The following is an 18,852-nucleotide window of genomic DNA, read 5'->3' on the forward strand; positions in this document are numbered from 1 at the left end:
ACAGTCAGCGGAGATCTGCACCGATTTTAAATAATCAGCCTGCAATGAGGCTGGGCAATGCTGCAAAGAGACTGGGCAATACTGCAAAGACACTGGGCAAGGCTGCAGATGGACACTGGGCAAGGGTGCAATGATGGACAAGGCTGCAGATGGAAACTGATAAGGCTGCATTGATGGGTATTTAAATGTAAGATTGTTTTCCTTAAAATTTCCCTCCTAAAAGTTTTTTTACTTCCCCTCCTAAACTTGGGGTGAGTGTTATGCGCCGGCATGTATGTTGATAAATACAGTACTTTGTGTATCCAGGTGGATTATAACAATTTTTAAGGAGAGATTGGGCTTTCTTTTGTTGGCAAATGGTAATGGGCATCGCCTGAATTTTTTATTATCGAAGGAAAACTGGCCCAAAACAGTTAATTTCTTGCTACTACCATAAACTTCCACCAAAGAACATGCTAAATTAATTTCTCCTGCACCTGATGATTGCAGCAATACTTGGGGGTGACTTGAGAGCAGCTTACATTGATTTTTTTTAAAGAAGTCATATGCAAGCCACGTTAATGCCGCGCTGTGCGGCACAGCTTCAAAGTCATGCGACTTTTAAGCCACATCAGTGTGAACTGGCCCTTATATGAGATTTTAGTGATTGGATTTACATTTACTTTAAAGCCCCACGCACACGCTCGGACATTCCGACCACAAAATCCGCTGGATTTTTTCAGACGGATTTTGGCCCAAACTTGTCTTGTATACACACAGTCTCACAAAGTTGTCAGAATTTCCGATCGTTCTGAACGAGGTGATGTCAAACACGTACATCGGGACTATAAATGGACCAGTAGTCAATAGCTTTCATCTCTTAGTTTATTCTGAGTAGGGATGAGCCAAACACCCCCGGTTCGGTTCGCACCAGAAACTTCGAATGGACCAAAAACTTTAGAACTCTATGAAAGTCTATAGGACTCGAAAGTTCAAAATCAAAAGTGCTAATTTTAAAGGCTAATATGCAAGATATGCAACAGACAACACCAGCAATAAGGGGTATCTTCAGGTGTATACTGTGCTGGAGGCACACAACACCCACTTTAACTCCTGCAGATGCCTGTATTAGAGAACACCATCAAAAAAGGGTAGATACAGGTATATACTGTGCTGTGCTGGAGGCACACAACACCAACTAACTCCTGTAGATGCCTTTATTAGAGAACACTAGCAAAAAAGGGTAGATACAGGTGTATATTGTGCTGGAGGTCACAACATCCACTAACTCCTGCAGATGCCTGTATTAGAGAACACCAGCAAAAAAGGGTAGATACAGGTGTATACTGTGCTGGAGGCACACAACACCCACTAACTTCTGCAGATGCCTGTATTAGAGAACACCAGCAAAAAAGGGTAGATACAGGTGTATACTGTGCTGGAGGCACACAACACCCACTTTAACTCCTGCAGATTCCTGAGAAAAGAACACACTGTCCCTGCCTATCTAGCTCTTTCCCTGCACGCCAGAAAACACACTACACAAGGCCATATAGTGTGGGGCATGTACTAAACCCCCTGAGCTATAATTGGCCACAGGCATCCTGCCTGTGACCAATTATGGCTCTCCTCGCTGCCAGCGCTGTGATTGGCCAAGAATGTGGGGTCACAGTGCATGCTTGGCCAATCATGAGCCAGCAATGCACTGCAATGGTGTAGTGCATTGTAGGTCGTGCCACACGAATTTGGTGCGAACGGTCCACAAAGTTCTGAATTCACCGAACAGACGAACGGCCGATGTTCGAGTCGAACATGCGTTCCAGTCAAACCCCAAGGTCATCCTTAATTCTGAGCATGCGGGCACTTTGTCTGCTGGAATTGTGTACACACAATTGGAATTTATGCTCTCAAACTTTGTGCGTCGGAAAATCCGACTGAAAAAGTCAGATGGAGCCCGCACTCGGTCGGCTTTTCCGACAACATGATCCGATCGCACATTTTCTGTCGGCCATGTGTATGGGGCATAATACTGAAAACCTGGAACAACTTAGGAGCTGAGATGCAGATTCTTATAAATGCCCATTCTTAACTGTCTCTCTTTAATAGACCTTTAAGTATTTAAGTAAATTGAAACCATTAAGGGATTTTTCTTACACTTCCAAAATGAAGCCTCAGTTGCAGTTATTCATTTGCAGTTTATGCTTGTTTATCTCTACATCTAAATGGATATTATATTGTGTTCTTATGACTTAAGGAATAAACAAGATAATTTGCATATGACTTTTACGTAATAGCTTGATATCACTTACGCCATTCAACACATCTTTTATTGCCCTGCTTAGCACAAAAAGATTAATTATTATATCGTCCCTTATATGAGGTTTCAGTGATTGGCTTTGCATTTACTTTAAGACTGAAAACCTGAAAAAAAAGAGTTGAGAAGCAGATTCTTACAAATGCCCATTCTTAACCGCTTAAGCCCCGGACCATTTTGTTGCCCAAAGACCAGAGCACTTTTTGCGATTCGGCACTGTGACGCTTTAACTGACAATTGCGTGGTCGTGCGACGTGACTCCAAAACAAAATTGATGTATTTTTTTTTCCCACAAATAGAGCTTTCTTTTGGTGGTATTTGATCACCTCTGCGGTTTTTATTTTTTGCGATATAAACAAAGAAAGAGTGTCAATTTTGAAAAAACGTATTATTTTTATTTTTTGCTATAATAAATATCTCCAAAAGATATTGAAATTATTTTTTTCTCAATTTAGACTGATACGTATTCTTCTACATATTTTTGGTAAAAAAAATCGCAATAAGCGTATATTGATTGGTTTGCGCAAACGTTATAGCGTCTACAAAATAGGGGATAGTTTTATGGCATTTTTATTAATATTTTTTTTTTTGCTAGTAATGGCAATGATCAGTGATTTTTATCATGACTGCGACATTATGGTGGACATGTCAAACAATTTTGACACATTTTTGGGACCATTGGCATTAATACAGCAATCAGTGCGATTAAAATTACATATAAAATCTTGATGGGATTTAAAATATCGGAGCCCCCACTATATATTAAAAAATGGGATGAAGAGATTGGGACAGGTAGTACAGAGGCAGAAGTGTATAAAATATTAAGGACGCCGCATGCGATTTAACCAGATTGTAGTTTATTGGAAATGAACTACAAATGTATGGCTCGTGGTATTTAACTCCAGATAGAGTACACCATTTTCAAAGAGAGGTCTCTAATTTATGTTGGCGAGGATGTTCAGAAATAGGATCTATGATCCATCTTTGATGGACATGCCCCAAAATGAAAGAATTCTGGAAAGAGGTAATATCAACAATTGAGGAAATTACGGGTTTAAAAATACCAGAAGAGCCAAGGGTGTGCTTGGTTCACGGAGCTACGTTGCCCATTAAACAATATAGGAATACACTGATATCTTGCTTACTAAATGCAGCAAAGAGTCTAATTCCTCTGATATGGAAAAATCCGAAGAGTTCCTCTTTGAGAAGTTGGTTCTGTAAAATTAATAAAATTTACAACCTTGAGTATTTAAAGTTTAGTGGAGAAATAGGTGAAGTGGGGTTTCTAAAGAGATGGAAAGATTGGGAAAAATACAAGCAATTAGTGAGATACGCCGAAAGGATGGCTGCAGTAGTATAATATGACTCTGAAAGGGTAGGATTTTACATATTTGGAGAGACCTAGGGTGGGTCGTGGGAAGGGGGAACTGAAATGGGTTGGATGAGATACTACTTTGTAAACATTGTATACTGTGAGAGGACCTGTTTGCAGCCCAAGGGGCAAAAAACAAAAAACACCACATTTAAAGCGGGAGTCCGCCGGGACTCCGCGTTTATTTTATTTTTTTAAAGTCAGCAGCTACAAATACTGCAGCTGCTGACTTTTAAAATAGTGTCACTTACCTGTCCAGCGCGCCCGCGATGTCGGCACCCGAAGCCGATCTCTAGATCGACACTCGAGTGCTGCCGCCGCCATCTTGGGTATGGGAATCAGGAAATGGAGCCTTTTGGCTTCATTTCCCGGTTCCCTACTGCGCATGCGCGAGCCGCGCTGCGCAATGAGGACGGTCCCCGCTGCCTCTGGGATCTGTGTGTTTCCCAGCAGGCAGCGGGGCACTTGCGGAAGGGGGCGGGCACTTGCGGAAAGGAGCATAATGTACGCCCCTTTCCGCAGAGAGCTAGCCCGGAAGTGGGTGCAGTTACCTGGATTATCCAGGTAACTGCACCCCCCTCCCTCCTGAAAGGTGCCAATTGTGGCGCCGGAGGGGGGGAGGAATCTGATGAGCGGAAGGTCCATTTTAGGGTGGACCTCCGCTTTAAGTGATATATATTTGCTACTATGATGTTGAAATGGGTTGAGACTAAGATGAACGGAAGAGTTGATTCAAGTCTCTCTAAAGGATTCAAAAAATAAAAATTGCATTGATTACTGTAATAATGTCACTGGCAGTGAATGGGTTAACTCTAAGGGGCAGTGGAGGGGTCAATATGCATCCTAGGAAGTGTTCTAACTGAAGGGGGATAGGACTGTGCAGGGAAACTAACAGATCGCTGTTCATACTCTGTATGAACAGACAATCTGTCAGTTCACTGCTCAGAGAATCAGAAACTGTGTTTACACACACAGCCCCTGGTTCTCCATGTGCCCGAGCGATCGCGGGAGCCCAGCGGCGATCGAGACCGCCGGGCACTCGCATTGGCTCACGGAACGGTCAGGGGGCACTGCGGTGGTTGGTCAGCTAGCAGTTAACTAGCTCTCTTAAATAGACCTTTAAAGTGTTACTAAACGCTGTTGGATCACTTTTAGAAGCGGCAGAAGGGGGTCCCTCCCCATCCCCCGCTGTTTTACAGTGGTTTCTGGGCTTACCTGGATGATCGGTAGCTCCACTAACCAATCCTGCGCTGCCAGTGTCTGCTCACAGAGATGAACAAAGAAAAAAATTGCCTCCACTCATCTATATTGCCTAGGAGGACCAGTGCAATGTCATGACGTCACTTACGGTTCCGGACCCTTGTAAACAAGGACATTTTTTTTTTATATCAAAAGATCACATTTTTTTAAATCTTTTGCTTTTAAAGGTAGAGGAGAGATTTTGGGTCTAATAGACCCCAGATCTCTCCATAAAGAGGACCTGTCATGCTGTATAATTATCGCAAGAGATGTTTACCTGTGCTAGCAATAAAAGTGATAAAAGTGATAAAAACGAAAAAAAAAACATTTTTAAAGGGACAACAATTTAAAAAAATTTAATAAAATAAATAATAATTTTAAAAATGTTTTATCCACTTCTGGACTGCCACACACCGATGTACATCCCTAATTTAAGGATGGATATCATTGTTAAGGCAGCAGCTAGCTGCCATAACCCCAGTATCCCGTGTTCGGCCGGCGGTCCAGTACAAGATAAAAGTGGTCTCTGCAACAGATTCGCCACAAGATCACTTTTATCGGCGGCGGGAGAGGGCCCCCCTCCCGGCGTGATCCTATGCCCTCCGCCGCTTACCGGGGCCGTCAGCAGCGACGGAGGGGATCCAATCCTTCTCAGGGCTGTGCATGGAGATGAGTGAGGGGGAAGATGGCCCTCACCCATCTCCAGGACACTGCAGGGCGGAAGCAATGTCAAAACGTCACTTCCGCCCATTTATTTTTTTCATTTTTTTAAATGACAATTTTTATTTATTTTGCATTTTAGTGGAGGTTGTGTCATGCTTTTTTTCTATTAGAAGGAATGTAAACATATTTACACTAAAATGTAATAGGAATAAAAGTGACACAATTTTTTTTTTTAAACAGTGTAAAATAAAAAATAAAACGTAAAATAAATAAGAAAATAAATGTTTTTAAACATGCCCCGTCCCGCCGAGCTCATGTGCAGAAGCGAACGCATACGTGAGTAGCGCCCGAATATGAAAACGGTGTTCAAACCCTGCATGTGAGGTATCACCGCAATTGGCAGAGTGAGAGAAATAATTCTAGCCTAGAACTCCTTTGCAACACAAAACATGCAACCTGTAGAATTTTTTAAATGTTGCCTATGGAGATTTTTAAGGGTAAAAGTTTGTCACCATTCCACGAGTGGGCGCAATTTTGAAGCGTGACATGTTGGGTATCAATTTACTCGGTGTAACATTATATTTCACAATATAACAAAAAAATTGAGCTAACTTTTCTGTTGTCTTAATTTTTAATTCAAAACAGCATATTTTTTTTTTTAAAAGTGCGATTGTAAGACCGCAGTGCAAACTATGATGTGACAGAAAGTATTGCAACGACTGCCGTTTTATTCTCTAGGGTGTTCGAAAAAAAATGTATAATATTTGGGGGTTCTAAGTAATTTTCTAGCAAAAGAACTTGTAAACACCACATCTAAAAAAGAGGCCCGGTCTTAAAGTGGTTAAAGTGCCCTCGTTCACGTGCAGTGGTGAACAAATACAGTGCCTTGCGAAAGTATTCGGCCCCCTTGAACTTTTCAACCTTTTGCCACATTTCAGGCTTCAAACATAAAGATATAAAAAAATTATTTTTTGTGAAGAATCACCAACAAGTGGGACACAATTGTGAAGTGGAACGAAATCTATTGGATTTTTTAAACTTTTTTAACTAATAAAAAAATGAAAAAGTGGGGCGTGCAACATTATTCGGCCCCCTTGTGGTAATACTTTGTAGAGCCACCTTTTGCTGCAATTACAGCTGCAAGTCACTTGGGGTATGTCTCTATCAGTTTTGCACAACGAGAGACTGAAATTCTTCCCCATTCTTCCTTGCAAAACAGCTCAAGCTCAGTGAGGTTGGATGGAGAGCGTTTGTGAACAGCAGTTTTCAGCTCTTTCCACAGATTCTCGATTGGATTCAGGTCTGGACTTTGACTTGGCCATTCTAACACCTGGATACGTTTATTTGTGAACCATTCCTTTGTAGATTTTTCTGTATGTTTGGAATCATTGTCTTGTTAGAAGATAAATCTCTGTCCCAGTTTCAGGTCTTTTGCAGACTCCAACAGGTTTTCATCCAGAATGTTCCTGTATTTGGCTGCATCCATCTTCCCCTCAATTTTAACCATCTTCCCTGTCCCTGCTGAAGAAAAGCAGGCCCAAACCATGATGCTGCCACCACCATGTTTGACAGTGGGGATGGTGTGTTGAGGGTTATGAGCTGTGTTGCTTTTACGCCAAACATATCGTTTTGCATTGTGGGCAAAAAGTTTGATTTTGGTTTCATCTGACCAGAGCACCTTCTTCCACATGTTTGGTGTGTCTCCCAGGTGGCTTGTGGCAAACTTTAGACGAGACTTTTTATGGATATCTTTGAGAAATGGCTTTCTTCTTGCCACTCTTCCATAAAGGGCAGATTTGTGCAGTGTACGACTGATTGTTGTCCTATGGACAGACTCTCCCACCTCAGCTGTAGTTCTCTGCAGTTCATCCAGAGTGATCATGGGCCTCTTGGCTGCATCTCTGATCAGTCTTCTCCTTGTCTGAGCTGAAAGTTTAGAGGGACGGCCAGGTCTTGGTAGATTTGCAGTGGTCTGATACTCCTTCCATTTCAAAATGTTCGCTTGCACAGTGCTCCTTGGGATGTTTAAAGCTTGGGAAATCTTTTTGTATCCAAATCCCGCTTTAAACTTCTCCACAACAGTATTACGGACCTGCCTGGTGTGTTCCTTGGGCTTCATGATGCTCTCTGCGCTTTCAGCAGAACCCTGAGACTATCACAGAGCAGGTGCATTTATACAGAGACTTGATTACACACAGGTGGATTCTATTTATCACCATCAGTCATTTAGGACAACATTGGATCATTCAGAGATCCTCGCTGAACTTCTGGAGTGAGTTTGCTGCACTGAAAGTAAAGGGCCGAATAATTTTGCACGCACCACTTTTCAGTTTTTTATCTGCTAAAAAAGTTTAAAACATCCAATAGATTTCGTTCCACTTCACAATTGTGTCCCACTTGTTGGTGATTCTTCACAAAAAATGTATATCTTTATGTTTGAAGCCTGAAATGTGGCAAAAGGTTGAAAAGTTCAAGGGGGCCGAATACTTTCGCAAGGCACTATATATAGATATATATATATATAGATAATGTTTGGGGTTCTAAGTATTTTTCTAGCAAAAAAATACTGATTATTACTTGTAAACAAAGGGTGCCAGAAAAAGGTCTGATCAGCAAGTGGTTTATATCAAAGAGCCGCATTTAGCTCATGCGACTGTGGGCGAAAGTTTCCCACAAGAGCTAATAAAAATTCTAAAAACAGCTCCATAAGCAGGCAGATTTACAATAATTATATATCATAAACAGTAATATGAAAATATGTTCTGCCTTGGTTTTGACCTTGCTTGAAGGATTCATATACTGTATGTTGAAACAGTGCCTCTTATTATCAGACAAATTAAAATAAACTTCAATTGTCTCCTTGTCTTCTAGATCAGTGGTCTCCAAACTGCAGCCCTGGGGGTGGATGTGATCATTTGTTTGCCTCTATCTGGCCCTCCCATTGATATCAACAAAGGGGCACCATTCCACCAAAACCAAAGATGGGGTATTGTTTACTTCCATTGACTTAAGCATTTTCTAGTCTCACCGGCCACAGTCCGGCTCCCCTAAAATCTCAAGGACAGTAAACTGGCCCTTTGTTTAGAACATTTGGAGACCCTTGTTCTAGATTTATCTACCAATGAGATTTGTCTATTAAGCATTATTTTACAAAGTAGGGAATATTATACAGATAACTCTAGTACACACATAGGAGAGTTTATCCTTGTGATATACAGTATATGACTTTTACCATTTTCTGAAGAAAAGGGAACCTAATAATTTCATTACTCACAGGGTAATAAATAAATCTCCTGTCTCAGGAATACTTTAACTTCCTTTCCAAAATAGGTGTTGCAGAGCTGAATAGCTGAATATCACAATACATAAACACCTAGTAGGGCAGGCTACCCAGGTAGCTTCACATGGCCTTCGCATTCAGTCGGGTGCCAGCCTCTACATGCAGCTTGCAGCACATTGATTCAGGTTGTTCTCAGGTGGCCTGAGTTCAATCCTTACCATCCTACTGGTCATCTCTCTGCCCTTTATAGCTCACAGCTTCCTACCTAGAGGATTTGCTTATATGTGCCCATGGTGGACATGTGGTACAGAAGGAGGTTCCAGAGTCCAGCTGATCACCTGGGGCCCATGCGACATGGAATCCTGTGCCACATGACACATGCCATCTTACCAACTAAACAGGGCACTCCTTCTCCACTATCATCACCAACTACAAGCCCTGACCTGACATGCACTAGTAAAACATAGAACTCTCTTCACCTTCCAGGTACTGACCATGCTGAACACTTCACATTAGATTATCACATAGAGGCTTCTTCTAAACTCTCCTGCAATTTAACAACCCTGATGATGACAGCAATATACTCCAAATACTGGATTTTATATCAATAGACAGGAACAAAGATAGCTTGTGGCTTTTAGCTAACATACTGGTTTTCTCAGTCCCTCGTTGGAATTCTTCCAACATGCCTTCTAGTTCTTCTGGAGAGACAAACAAGAGGACACACCAACCTCTCACACTTTCTTGGGCCCCTGCTCCAGCCCTGCTGTTCTTAAATTCTTATTGCCCATTTCTCCTTCTTGTGAACATCTTATGAAAGATGGAGAACCAACCACAGCTCCTCTCCCGATGGGGAGAGCACAAACCCTGGAAGAGAACCTCTACTCTCTCTCCAACACTCTGCCAGAAGCCTGTAGACCCTGACTCCACCCACCTTAAATAGGGACACATACAGTGGTCTAAAAAATAGGAGGAGCAACCATTAAGAGGAACACCACTTGCCTACAAGCTGGTGGAATCAGGGCAGGTAAAAGACAAATAATGCAAAACATATTGCATTCTTGTACCTATATTGCAAGTGCTGGACACTAATATTATGTAGGTATTTGCTGCCCTCTACTGTCAGCTGCTAGTATCATACTGTAATATATAATTATGTATGTCACTTCCTGACTCTATGGTTGCTGGGAAAAGATCCTGGAAGGAGAAAGTTGAGAGACTAAAGGTCTTAGCCACATGTACTGTCTATGCTACCAGATCAGAAGAGACAATTATTGCCAGATTACTAGGAGTGTCTGGATCCAGTCCACTTGTGCTGTGCACTATAAATTAGTACAGTGATCCTGTTCAGAGAGTTTCCCCCTGAGGGGGCCCAGGGGAGTTGTCTTTGGTCCTGCAAGAGAAACTGAGTGAACACAGTTCAGATTTGAGTGTGAAACCCACAGGGGATGGAGACAGAAGAAGAGACCCACAGGAGTAGGAGAAGGTTATCTGGTATTGTTTAAATTGTACATATTTATATTGATGTGATTTTTTATATGCATATTATATATACTATTTATTTATGTAGCTAGGTAGCGCCACATCATTTATTTATCACTATCTGTTATGGCCTGCAACAGAGACTTTTAACTTGAGGTTAGCCCTGAAGATGCTAACACTGGATTATGCCTCTAAACAACCTACACTTGCGTGAGAGAGCCTGTGTAGAACTATGGACACTGAAATGCACTTTTTTCAGGTATGCAGGGGCAGCGTTTGAAACTTTGTCCTTGCTTGGTCTAAAGTTATTATTAAAGAGGTGTATCATAGTAACCAGCACACACACAGTTAACCAGTGAGTATTAACACATTGGGGTATGAAGACATCAATGTAGAATGAAGAACCGTGAAGCCATAATTAGTTGGCAAGAGTAATGGAAGTGTAACGAGCAGCCTGTCGATAGCGTGAACCTGTTATAGGTGACAAGGCCTCTAGTAGTGAAGGAGATGTTGTCGGCATTCCTTGAACCTGCGGTCTGTCTCTCATAGCAATCAGAGCGGATTACACCGCAGAGGTTTGCCATCCTGTACAATGGTGCGGAAGTTTGAGAGTTACCTAAGTGCATACGTGGAGCCCACACATAGGGCATGGTGGGGCCCCTTAACTACTGAAAAGTAATATTGGAAGACACTAGACATAGGTGGTTGTGGACATTGGCTCAGCCTGTACCTTCAAACTGCAAGTTACTGTGGAAGTTCTGCTTTGAAATGAGACCTGACAGTTAACTGGAGAATAGATGCAGTGCAGTGTACGTAAAGTATGTTCATCTCTAAGAGTAGAGGCCCTCATTGACTTTGAATATTACCCCCATAGTAGCCTCAACTTTGTTGCAAGGTGTCAAGAAATGACAAAAAGTAAATGTACCCTGTGTGTGTAAAATTAACCTGTAACAAAGTGCCTAACGTAGCCCAGAAGAACCCGCCCTGGGGGTAGGCCTCTCATGTGACCCTTGCTTGGTGTCCAACAAAGAAGGAAACATGGAGGATGTAAGTGAAACCCACCCTCCTACCCCTTCTGAGACTGGGCCGCAGGGCAGTATTCCAACATAATAACTACCCCAAACACAACTCCAAGATGACTACTGCCTCCCTAAAGAAGCTGAGGGTAAAGGTGATCTGGCCAAGCATGTCTCCAGACCAAACATGCTCCAAAGGTGCTGCTTTATACAAGCTGTACACTCCCTACTTTACATTGAAGCAAAGTGTCATTTGTTCAGTGTTGTCACATGAAAAGATAGAATAAAATATTTACAAAAATGTAAGGGGTGTACTCACTTTTGTGAGATACCGTATGTATAAACAGTTCGATATAGAATAGGAGATTCAACATGACACTGACAATAGCGATCTGCGTTCGTCGAACCTGTGGTCGAATGTGCCTAACCTTAGCTCTATTAGTCCAAGATTATTCTACATAGAGAGAAAAGATTCAACATGAAGATTCGACTAAGCAGTCGCCGCGAGTGGACATTTATGGTCAAATGCTCCGCCCATAAGCTATAGAAGAATTCTAATGTTGGTTGACTAGTAATAATAATTAATAAATATAATTATGACTAGTGTCATACAACATTAGAATTCTACTATAGCTTGTAGGCGGAACATTCGACCGGAAATGTACGATTGCGGCGTCGTACAGTTTAGCTGCTCCGTCGAATCTTCTTAGAACATTCGACAGACACCATAAGCCTTCAATGACAAATTCGACCTTAATTATTTCGGATTTTCGGACGAATTCTTTTTTTTTTAACGAAACAAAATAAATAAAAACGAATTTCGGATGTAACTAAGTAAATGTATTTTTCGGACAAAAACTAAATTCCAAAACAAAATATTTCACTGTGCACATGTCTGCTGTATACTATACTATACTATACTATACTCTCTCTCTCTCTCTCTCTCTCTCTCTCTCTCTCTCTCTATATATATATATATATATATATATATATATATATATATATATATATATATATACACACACAAATAAAAAGTACAGTTAGTGCTGCACTGTCCCCCCTAGGCGTGCATGTAAATGTGAAGAAAAAGGCTTTTAATTTAATAAAAAAAGTATATGTACAAAAAATCACAAAAAAAATCTAATATAATTTTTAAATGTAATTTGAAGTTATTTTCAATCTTTTCTAATCTGTAGCTTACATTAAAATAATACCTGCGATCCGGTCATGGGGGTCCTATCAGACCTTTGCTTGCCAAAAATCCGGCGGACTTTAGAAATAGAACATATTTAAAATTTTCTCACCGGAACTCCGCCGGACCGAGAAATCTGTTCGTGTGTATGCTAGTCCGACGGACAAACAGACACTGACGCTAGGGCAGCTATTGGCTACTGGCTATGAACTTCCTTATTCTAGTCCGGTCGTACGTCATCATGTTCGAATCCGTCAAACTTTGGTGTGATTGTGTGTGGCCAAGTCTGTTCATTCTGAAAGTCCGTCGGAACTCCGCCAAAAGTCCGTCGGAAAGACAGTCGGACCTAGTCCCTCAAAAAGTCCGGTTGAGTGTATGCGGCATTAGTCTTTGGGACCTAGACACAGAAGGTCTTTTACCCTCATGCAAAGAATGATTTAGAGTAGAACATCTTCTGCCTTTAAAACCACTTTAATGTCTTTGTCATTGTACCGTCTATGTCTATATGACAGGGACGCTAGACTCTTCTGAACACCTTTGTACCTTAAGGTTTGATGTGCTAGGCTTTCCTTTACTGTATGACAATCAGGAAGTTTTTTTTTTTTCTTTGACTTATGAACTGTCATTCAAATTTATTTTCTATTATATTATTTTACACCCCAATTCATCCTACAATAAACGTATGTGTCCATGCAATGTAGGCAATGTTGACGCAAGAGAAAGGTATATAAGGAGAGATATGTAGTCTCAGTCTCCATATTTCTGTTAAGGAAGGATCTTCTACAATCTCATCTCTGAGAAGCAGATCTTATCATTGGATTGGAATACTGAGCAGACCATGAAGCTTCCAGTGATGACTGTGATGCTACTTGTTGCAACAATAGGTAAGTAAAGCTCTTCTTATTACTCTCTTTTTATCTTTTTTTTGTAGCTGGAAGTATGTTTTGACTTTTTTTTTGAACACAACATTTTTTCTTCTTGATTCCAATAAGATATAGAATACTTTGACAGTATAGTATTTATGGTCTTTCTTCTCCCCTTGAAGCAGTGTTGCCAACCTACCATATTGAAATTTACTGACACGACAGCCAACATTTCCTGGCACAGCCAAGTTTTTACTGGCATTTTCAAAAGTTACAAAATTACAGTTTTAAGGGCAAATTTTTGTATTTAGGCTACAAACAAGTACAATATGCAATGTGATTTAAGGTAGATATTAGGGCAAAAAACATATTTCTTGTTTTATTTTTGATATAGTAAGTAAGTAGCTAAGGGACAGGACTCAGGAGGGTAAGAAATTAGAATAGGAAGGCACACACACACACACACACACACACATGAAGTTGACTCTTGGTCCCTTAAGTCCACTCCAGTCTAAACAGTAGTGACTGTTTAGTCCCACTCCCGACCTGCCCTGCTCCTGTCCTGCAGACCCGCACAGGAGGCTTTGGCCGCTCTGCTTTGCTCACTTGCACTATGACATCACACGACATGCTCGGGCACCACCTCTGCCACAGCTGCCTAAACACAATGTAGCAGGGACTCGGAATGTCCCGGTCGGCTCTGGACTGAGCCGAACATCACAGCCATATTTTTTACTGGCAACTTTTTTCTTTTTCTGACATTTACTGGCAGGAGAAAATTGCCTGTTGTTTTTACTGGCTGCCAGTAAAAATACTGTCTTGAAGCACTAGCTGTTTGGGGCAATTTTTACCATTTTCACATGCATGAGAAAAATCTGCATTTTCTTCTAGAAAAGTACTTAGAACCCCCAAATATATATTTTCTCAAAGCAGAGGCCCCAGAGAATAAAACAGTGGCCATTCATGAATTGTAATTCGTCAATTTTAGTACACACAAACACAATATAATACTTGATTTTTGGTAAAATATAAAAAGATGATGTTGTGTTAAGTAAATCGATAACAAACATGTTAAGATTTAACCACTTGAAGACCAGGCCTTTTCTAGAAGTTTTTATTTAAATATTTAAATTAGTATTCTTTGCTAGAAAATGACTTAGAAGCCCAAAACATTATATATATATATATATATATATATATATATATATATATATATATATATATATATATATATATATATATATATATGTATATATATTTTGGGCTTCTAAGTCATTTTCTAGCAAAGAGTACTAATTTAAATATTTAAATAATAACAATCGCCATTTTATTCTCTAGATTCTCTGCTAAAAATAAATAAATAAATATATATATATATATATATATATATATATATATATATATATATATATATATATATATTTTTTTTTTTTTAGCAGAGAATCTAGAGAATAAAATGGCGGTTGTTATTAATTGAATATTTAAATTAGTACTCTTTGCTAGAAAATGACTTAGAAGCCCAAAACATATCTATCTATCTATCTATCTATCTATCTATATATATATATATATATATATATATATATATATATATATAGATAGATAGATATTTATTTTTTAGCAGAGACTCTAGAGAATAAAATGGCGACTGTTGCAATATTTTATGTCACACTGTATTTGTGCAGCGGTCTTTCAAACTGAATTTTTGGAGAACAAATACACTTTAAGGTTGGATTCACACTGCTGTGTAGAGCGTCTCACAGCTGAACCTGAAACGGACCAGAAAACGCACAGGACTCCTGTGAAATTCGCTTCACAACGGTCCCAGAGCTGTGTAAACCAGCTCCATTGAGATCCAGTCAAGGTCTCCTGGCATGCGAATTGGATGCAGGGAAACCCGTAGCCAATATTTCCCTCTATTTTCTTATAAAATGTGAAAGATGATGTTAAGCCAAGTAAATAGATACCTAACACGCCATGCTTTAAAATTGCGCATGTTAATGGGATGGCGATAAAGTATGGTACTTAAAAATCTCCATAGGCGATGCTTTAAACATTGTCACAGGTTACTTGTTTAGAGTTACAGAGGAGGTCTTGCAACAGAATTATTGCTCTCACTCTAGTGATCACTGCGATATCTCACATGTGTGTGCTACATATGCGTTAGCTACTTATATAAGCTTTCACCTCAGCGCACAAGCACAGAGGGATGGGGCGCTTTCAATTTTTTTTTTTCTTATTTGTTTTACTCTTTATTTTACACTGTCCCTTTATTTATTTATTTGTAATCACTTTTATTCCTAAACATTTATTGTAATAAAAATAAGGATGACAGGTCCACTTTATTGAGAGATCTGGGGTCAAAAACATCCCAAATCTCTCATTTACATTTAAAAGCATAATGATTTTTTTTTTTTTACTTTTGCCATAAAAAAATTATATTTACTATGGCCCGAGAACCAGAAGTGACTTCAGGCATCACTCGGTTCCTCCAAGGGCATAGAGATGAGTGGCAGCAATCTTGGACTCACTTTTCTCCATGCCCAGCCAGTGGCTGCATTGAATAGCTCCCGGGCTTTACAGATCCATTAGGTAGGGGGTGACTGGGAAGCGGCCATGAGACCACTTTTATCTTACAGAGAATCAGTCTTAGTAAAAGTATTGGGACATCTGCCTTCTTTACACGCAGATGAACTTTAATGGCATCCCAGTCTTAGTCCGTAGGGTTCAGTATTGAGTTGGCCCATCATTTGGAGCTATAACAACTTCAACTCTTCTGGGAAGGCTGTCCACAAGGTTTAGGAGTGTGTCTATGGGAATGTTTGACCATTCTTCCAGAAGAGCATTTGTGAGGTCAGGTACTGATGTGGTCAAAGGTGTTCTATTGGGCTGAGGTCAGTACTCTGTGCAGGCTAGTCAAGTTCCTCCACTCCAAACTCACTCATCCATGTCTTTATGGACCTTGCTTTGTGCTCTGGTGCGCAGTCATGTTGGAATAGGAAGGGGCCATCCCCAAACTGTTCCCACAAAGTTGGGAGCATGAAATTGTCCAAAATATCTTGGTATGCTGATGCCTTAAGAGTTCCCTTCACTGGAACTAGTGGGCCAAACCCAACACCTGAAAAACACCCCCACACCACCAAATGATTTTGAGGGGTGGCCCAATGTTTTTGCCAATATAGTGTGGATAAGCGAGTATGAGGTGGACTAAGACTGGAATGCCATTAAAGTTCATGTGTGTGCAAAGACCGGTGTCCCAATACATATAGTGTGGGTGTATATATATATATATATATATATATATATATATATATATATATATATATATATATATATATATATATATATTTGTGAGGACATCATCCTCAAGCAGGACGTTTCTACACTATGTTATCTATGCTATAAAGTGTGTATATATATATATACATACACACTTTATAACATAGATAACATTGGGGGTTATTTACTAAAGGCAAATCCACTTTGCACTACAAGTGCACTTAGAAGTACAGTCGCTCTAAATCTAAAGCCCCGTACACACGAGCGGACTTTTCAACATCCAAAGTCCGTCAGACCGAGTCCGTCAGACTATCCGATCGTGTGTGGGCTGCAACGGACTTTAGCTTCGCAAAAGTCTGACGGACTTTAGAAATGAAGCATGCTTCAAATTTTCCCGACGGAACTCCGCCGGACCCGGTCCCCTTCGAAAAATTCGCTCGTGTGTGTGCTACTCCGACGGACTAAAACCGACGCTAGGGCAGCTATTGGCTACTGTCTATGAACTTCCTACGTCGAATCCAGTCGTACGTCATCACGTTCGACTCCGTCTGAGTTTGGTGTGATGGTGTGTGGTCAAGTCCGTTCGGTCGAAAAGTCCGCCAGAACTCCGTCGGAACTCCGTCGGAACTCCTTTGGAGGTCTGTCAGACTTAATCCCTCTCGTGTGTACGGGGCATAAGGGGTAGATCTGAAATGATCATCCAATTATGTACAAGCTAAAATGCTGTTTTTTATTTTCCTTGCATGTTACCCCTCGGATCTACAGCGACTTTACTTCCAAGTGCACTTGCAGTGCAAAGTGGATTTTCCTTTAGTAAATAACCCCCATAGTGTAGAAGCGTCCTGCTTGAGGATGATGTCCTCACAGATATAGGTTAGAAGTGATACATGGAGGGAGGCTATAACTCTTAATGAATTTTGCAAAAAAGGGGCCTACCCTGTTCTCCTGAAGATCGATCCATTGGCTTCCATTCACACATGAAATTAAATTCAAAATACTAACAACAACTTCCAAAGCCATCCACAACTCTGCCCCCAGCTACATCACTCAAAAGACCAACCAAATTATTCTCTTAGTTCCTCCCAAGACCTCCTGCTCTCTAGCTCCCTCACCTCCACCCATGCTTACTTCAAGAACTTCTCCCAAGCCTCTCCCATCCTCTCAAACCCCCTACACCAACCTAGTCTATCCACTTTTAGATGATCCCTGAAATCCCTTCTCTTCAGAGAAGCCTATCCTTCCTCCACCTAACAACTGTACTTTTATTTTCTCCATCAGCTCATCTCCCACGGTTATTACCTTTTGTATCACTTGACCTTCCCCTTTTTCTACCAAGCAGGGATCTCTGATTCCTCCTGTATTGCATTGTATTGTAACTGTACTGACTGCCCTCATGTTATGTAAAGTGCTGCACAAACCGTTGGTGCTAGATAAATCCTGTATATTAATAATAATAACTATGCCCACTAGGTAGCGCTGATGATATTGGAAACAATTTTCATGATTGTGTGGAGGTTTGTCATATCTGCACAGTGATCATTTTTTATAATGATCCCAGGTGTTTTAAGACTGCAATCGGAAAACGATCGGAATATACGATGAAAAGCTCCCGTCTGACTTTTTCTGTCGAACATTCCGCTCGTGTGTACACAGCATTAGATTAGGGAATGTATTGGGGGGGGGGGAGGGGGGTGTATTACTTCTATAACACATTTAGCTATGAAAGAAGTTTGTAAATAACTGTTTATTTATTAGTACAGGAGATACGTTGATTAGTCAGATTAGATTGAGAAAGAGTAGAACCCTGCCTCCTCCCTGCTCTTTCCTCCACTCTAGGTTCTCTCCTCCACAACCAAGCTCTCTCTTCCACTTCCGGCTGTCTCCTCTGCTCCAGGCTCTCTCCTCCACTTCCGACTCTCTCCTCCACTTCCGGCTGTCTCCTCCACTCCCGGCTCTCTCCTCCACTCCCAACTCTCTCCTCCACTCCCGACTCTCTCCTCCACTCCCGACTCTCTCCTCCACTCCCAACTCTCTCCTCCAATCCTGGCTCTCTCCTCCACTCCGACTCTCTCCTCCGCTCCAGGCTCTCTCTTCCGCTCCAGGCCCTCTCCTCCACTCCCAACTGTCTCCTCCACTCCCGACTGTCTCTTCCACTCCCGACTCTCTCCTCCGC

General features: G+C 41.0%; 1 protein-coding gene across 1 annotated transcript in view; it reads left to right on the top strand.

The window, feature by feature from the left end:
* Positions 1-3,247: 3,247 nt before the first annotated feature.
* Positions 3,248-18,852, top strand: part of LOC143962298 (uncharacterized) — a 46,314-nt gene continuing 30,709 nt past the window's right edge. Inside the window, exons 1-2 of the mRNA XM_077471600.1 lie at positions 3,248-3,317; positions 13,308-13,421. Of these exons, the coding sequence (XP_077327726.1) occupies positions 3,248-3,317; positions 13,308-13,421 (184 nt within the window). The remainder of the gene's footprint in view (positions 3,318-13,307; positions 13,422-18,852) is intronic.

The sequence above is a fragment of the Lithobates pipiens genome, unplaced genomic scaffold, assembly GCF_037356315.1.
Source record: "Lithobates pipiens isolate NorthernLeopardFrog02 unplaced genomic scaffold, aLitPip1_a1.2 Scaffold_8, whole genome shotgun sequence".
In the NCBI taxonomy this organism is placed as follows: Eukaryota; Metazoa; Chordata; class Amphibia; order Anura; family Ranidae; genus Lithobates; species Lithobates pipiens.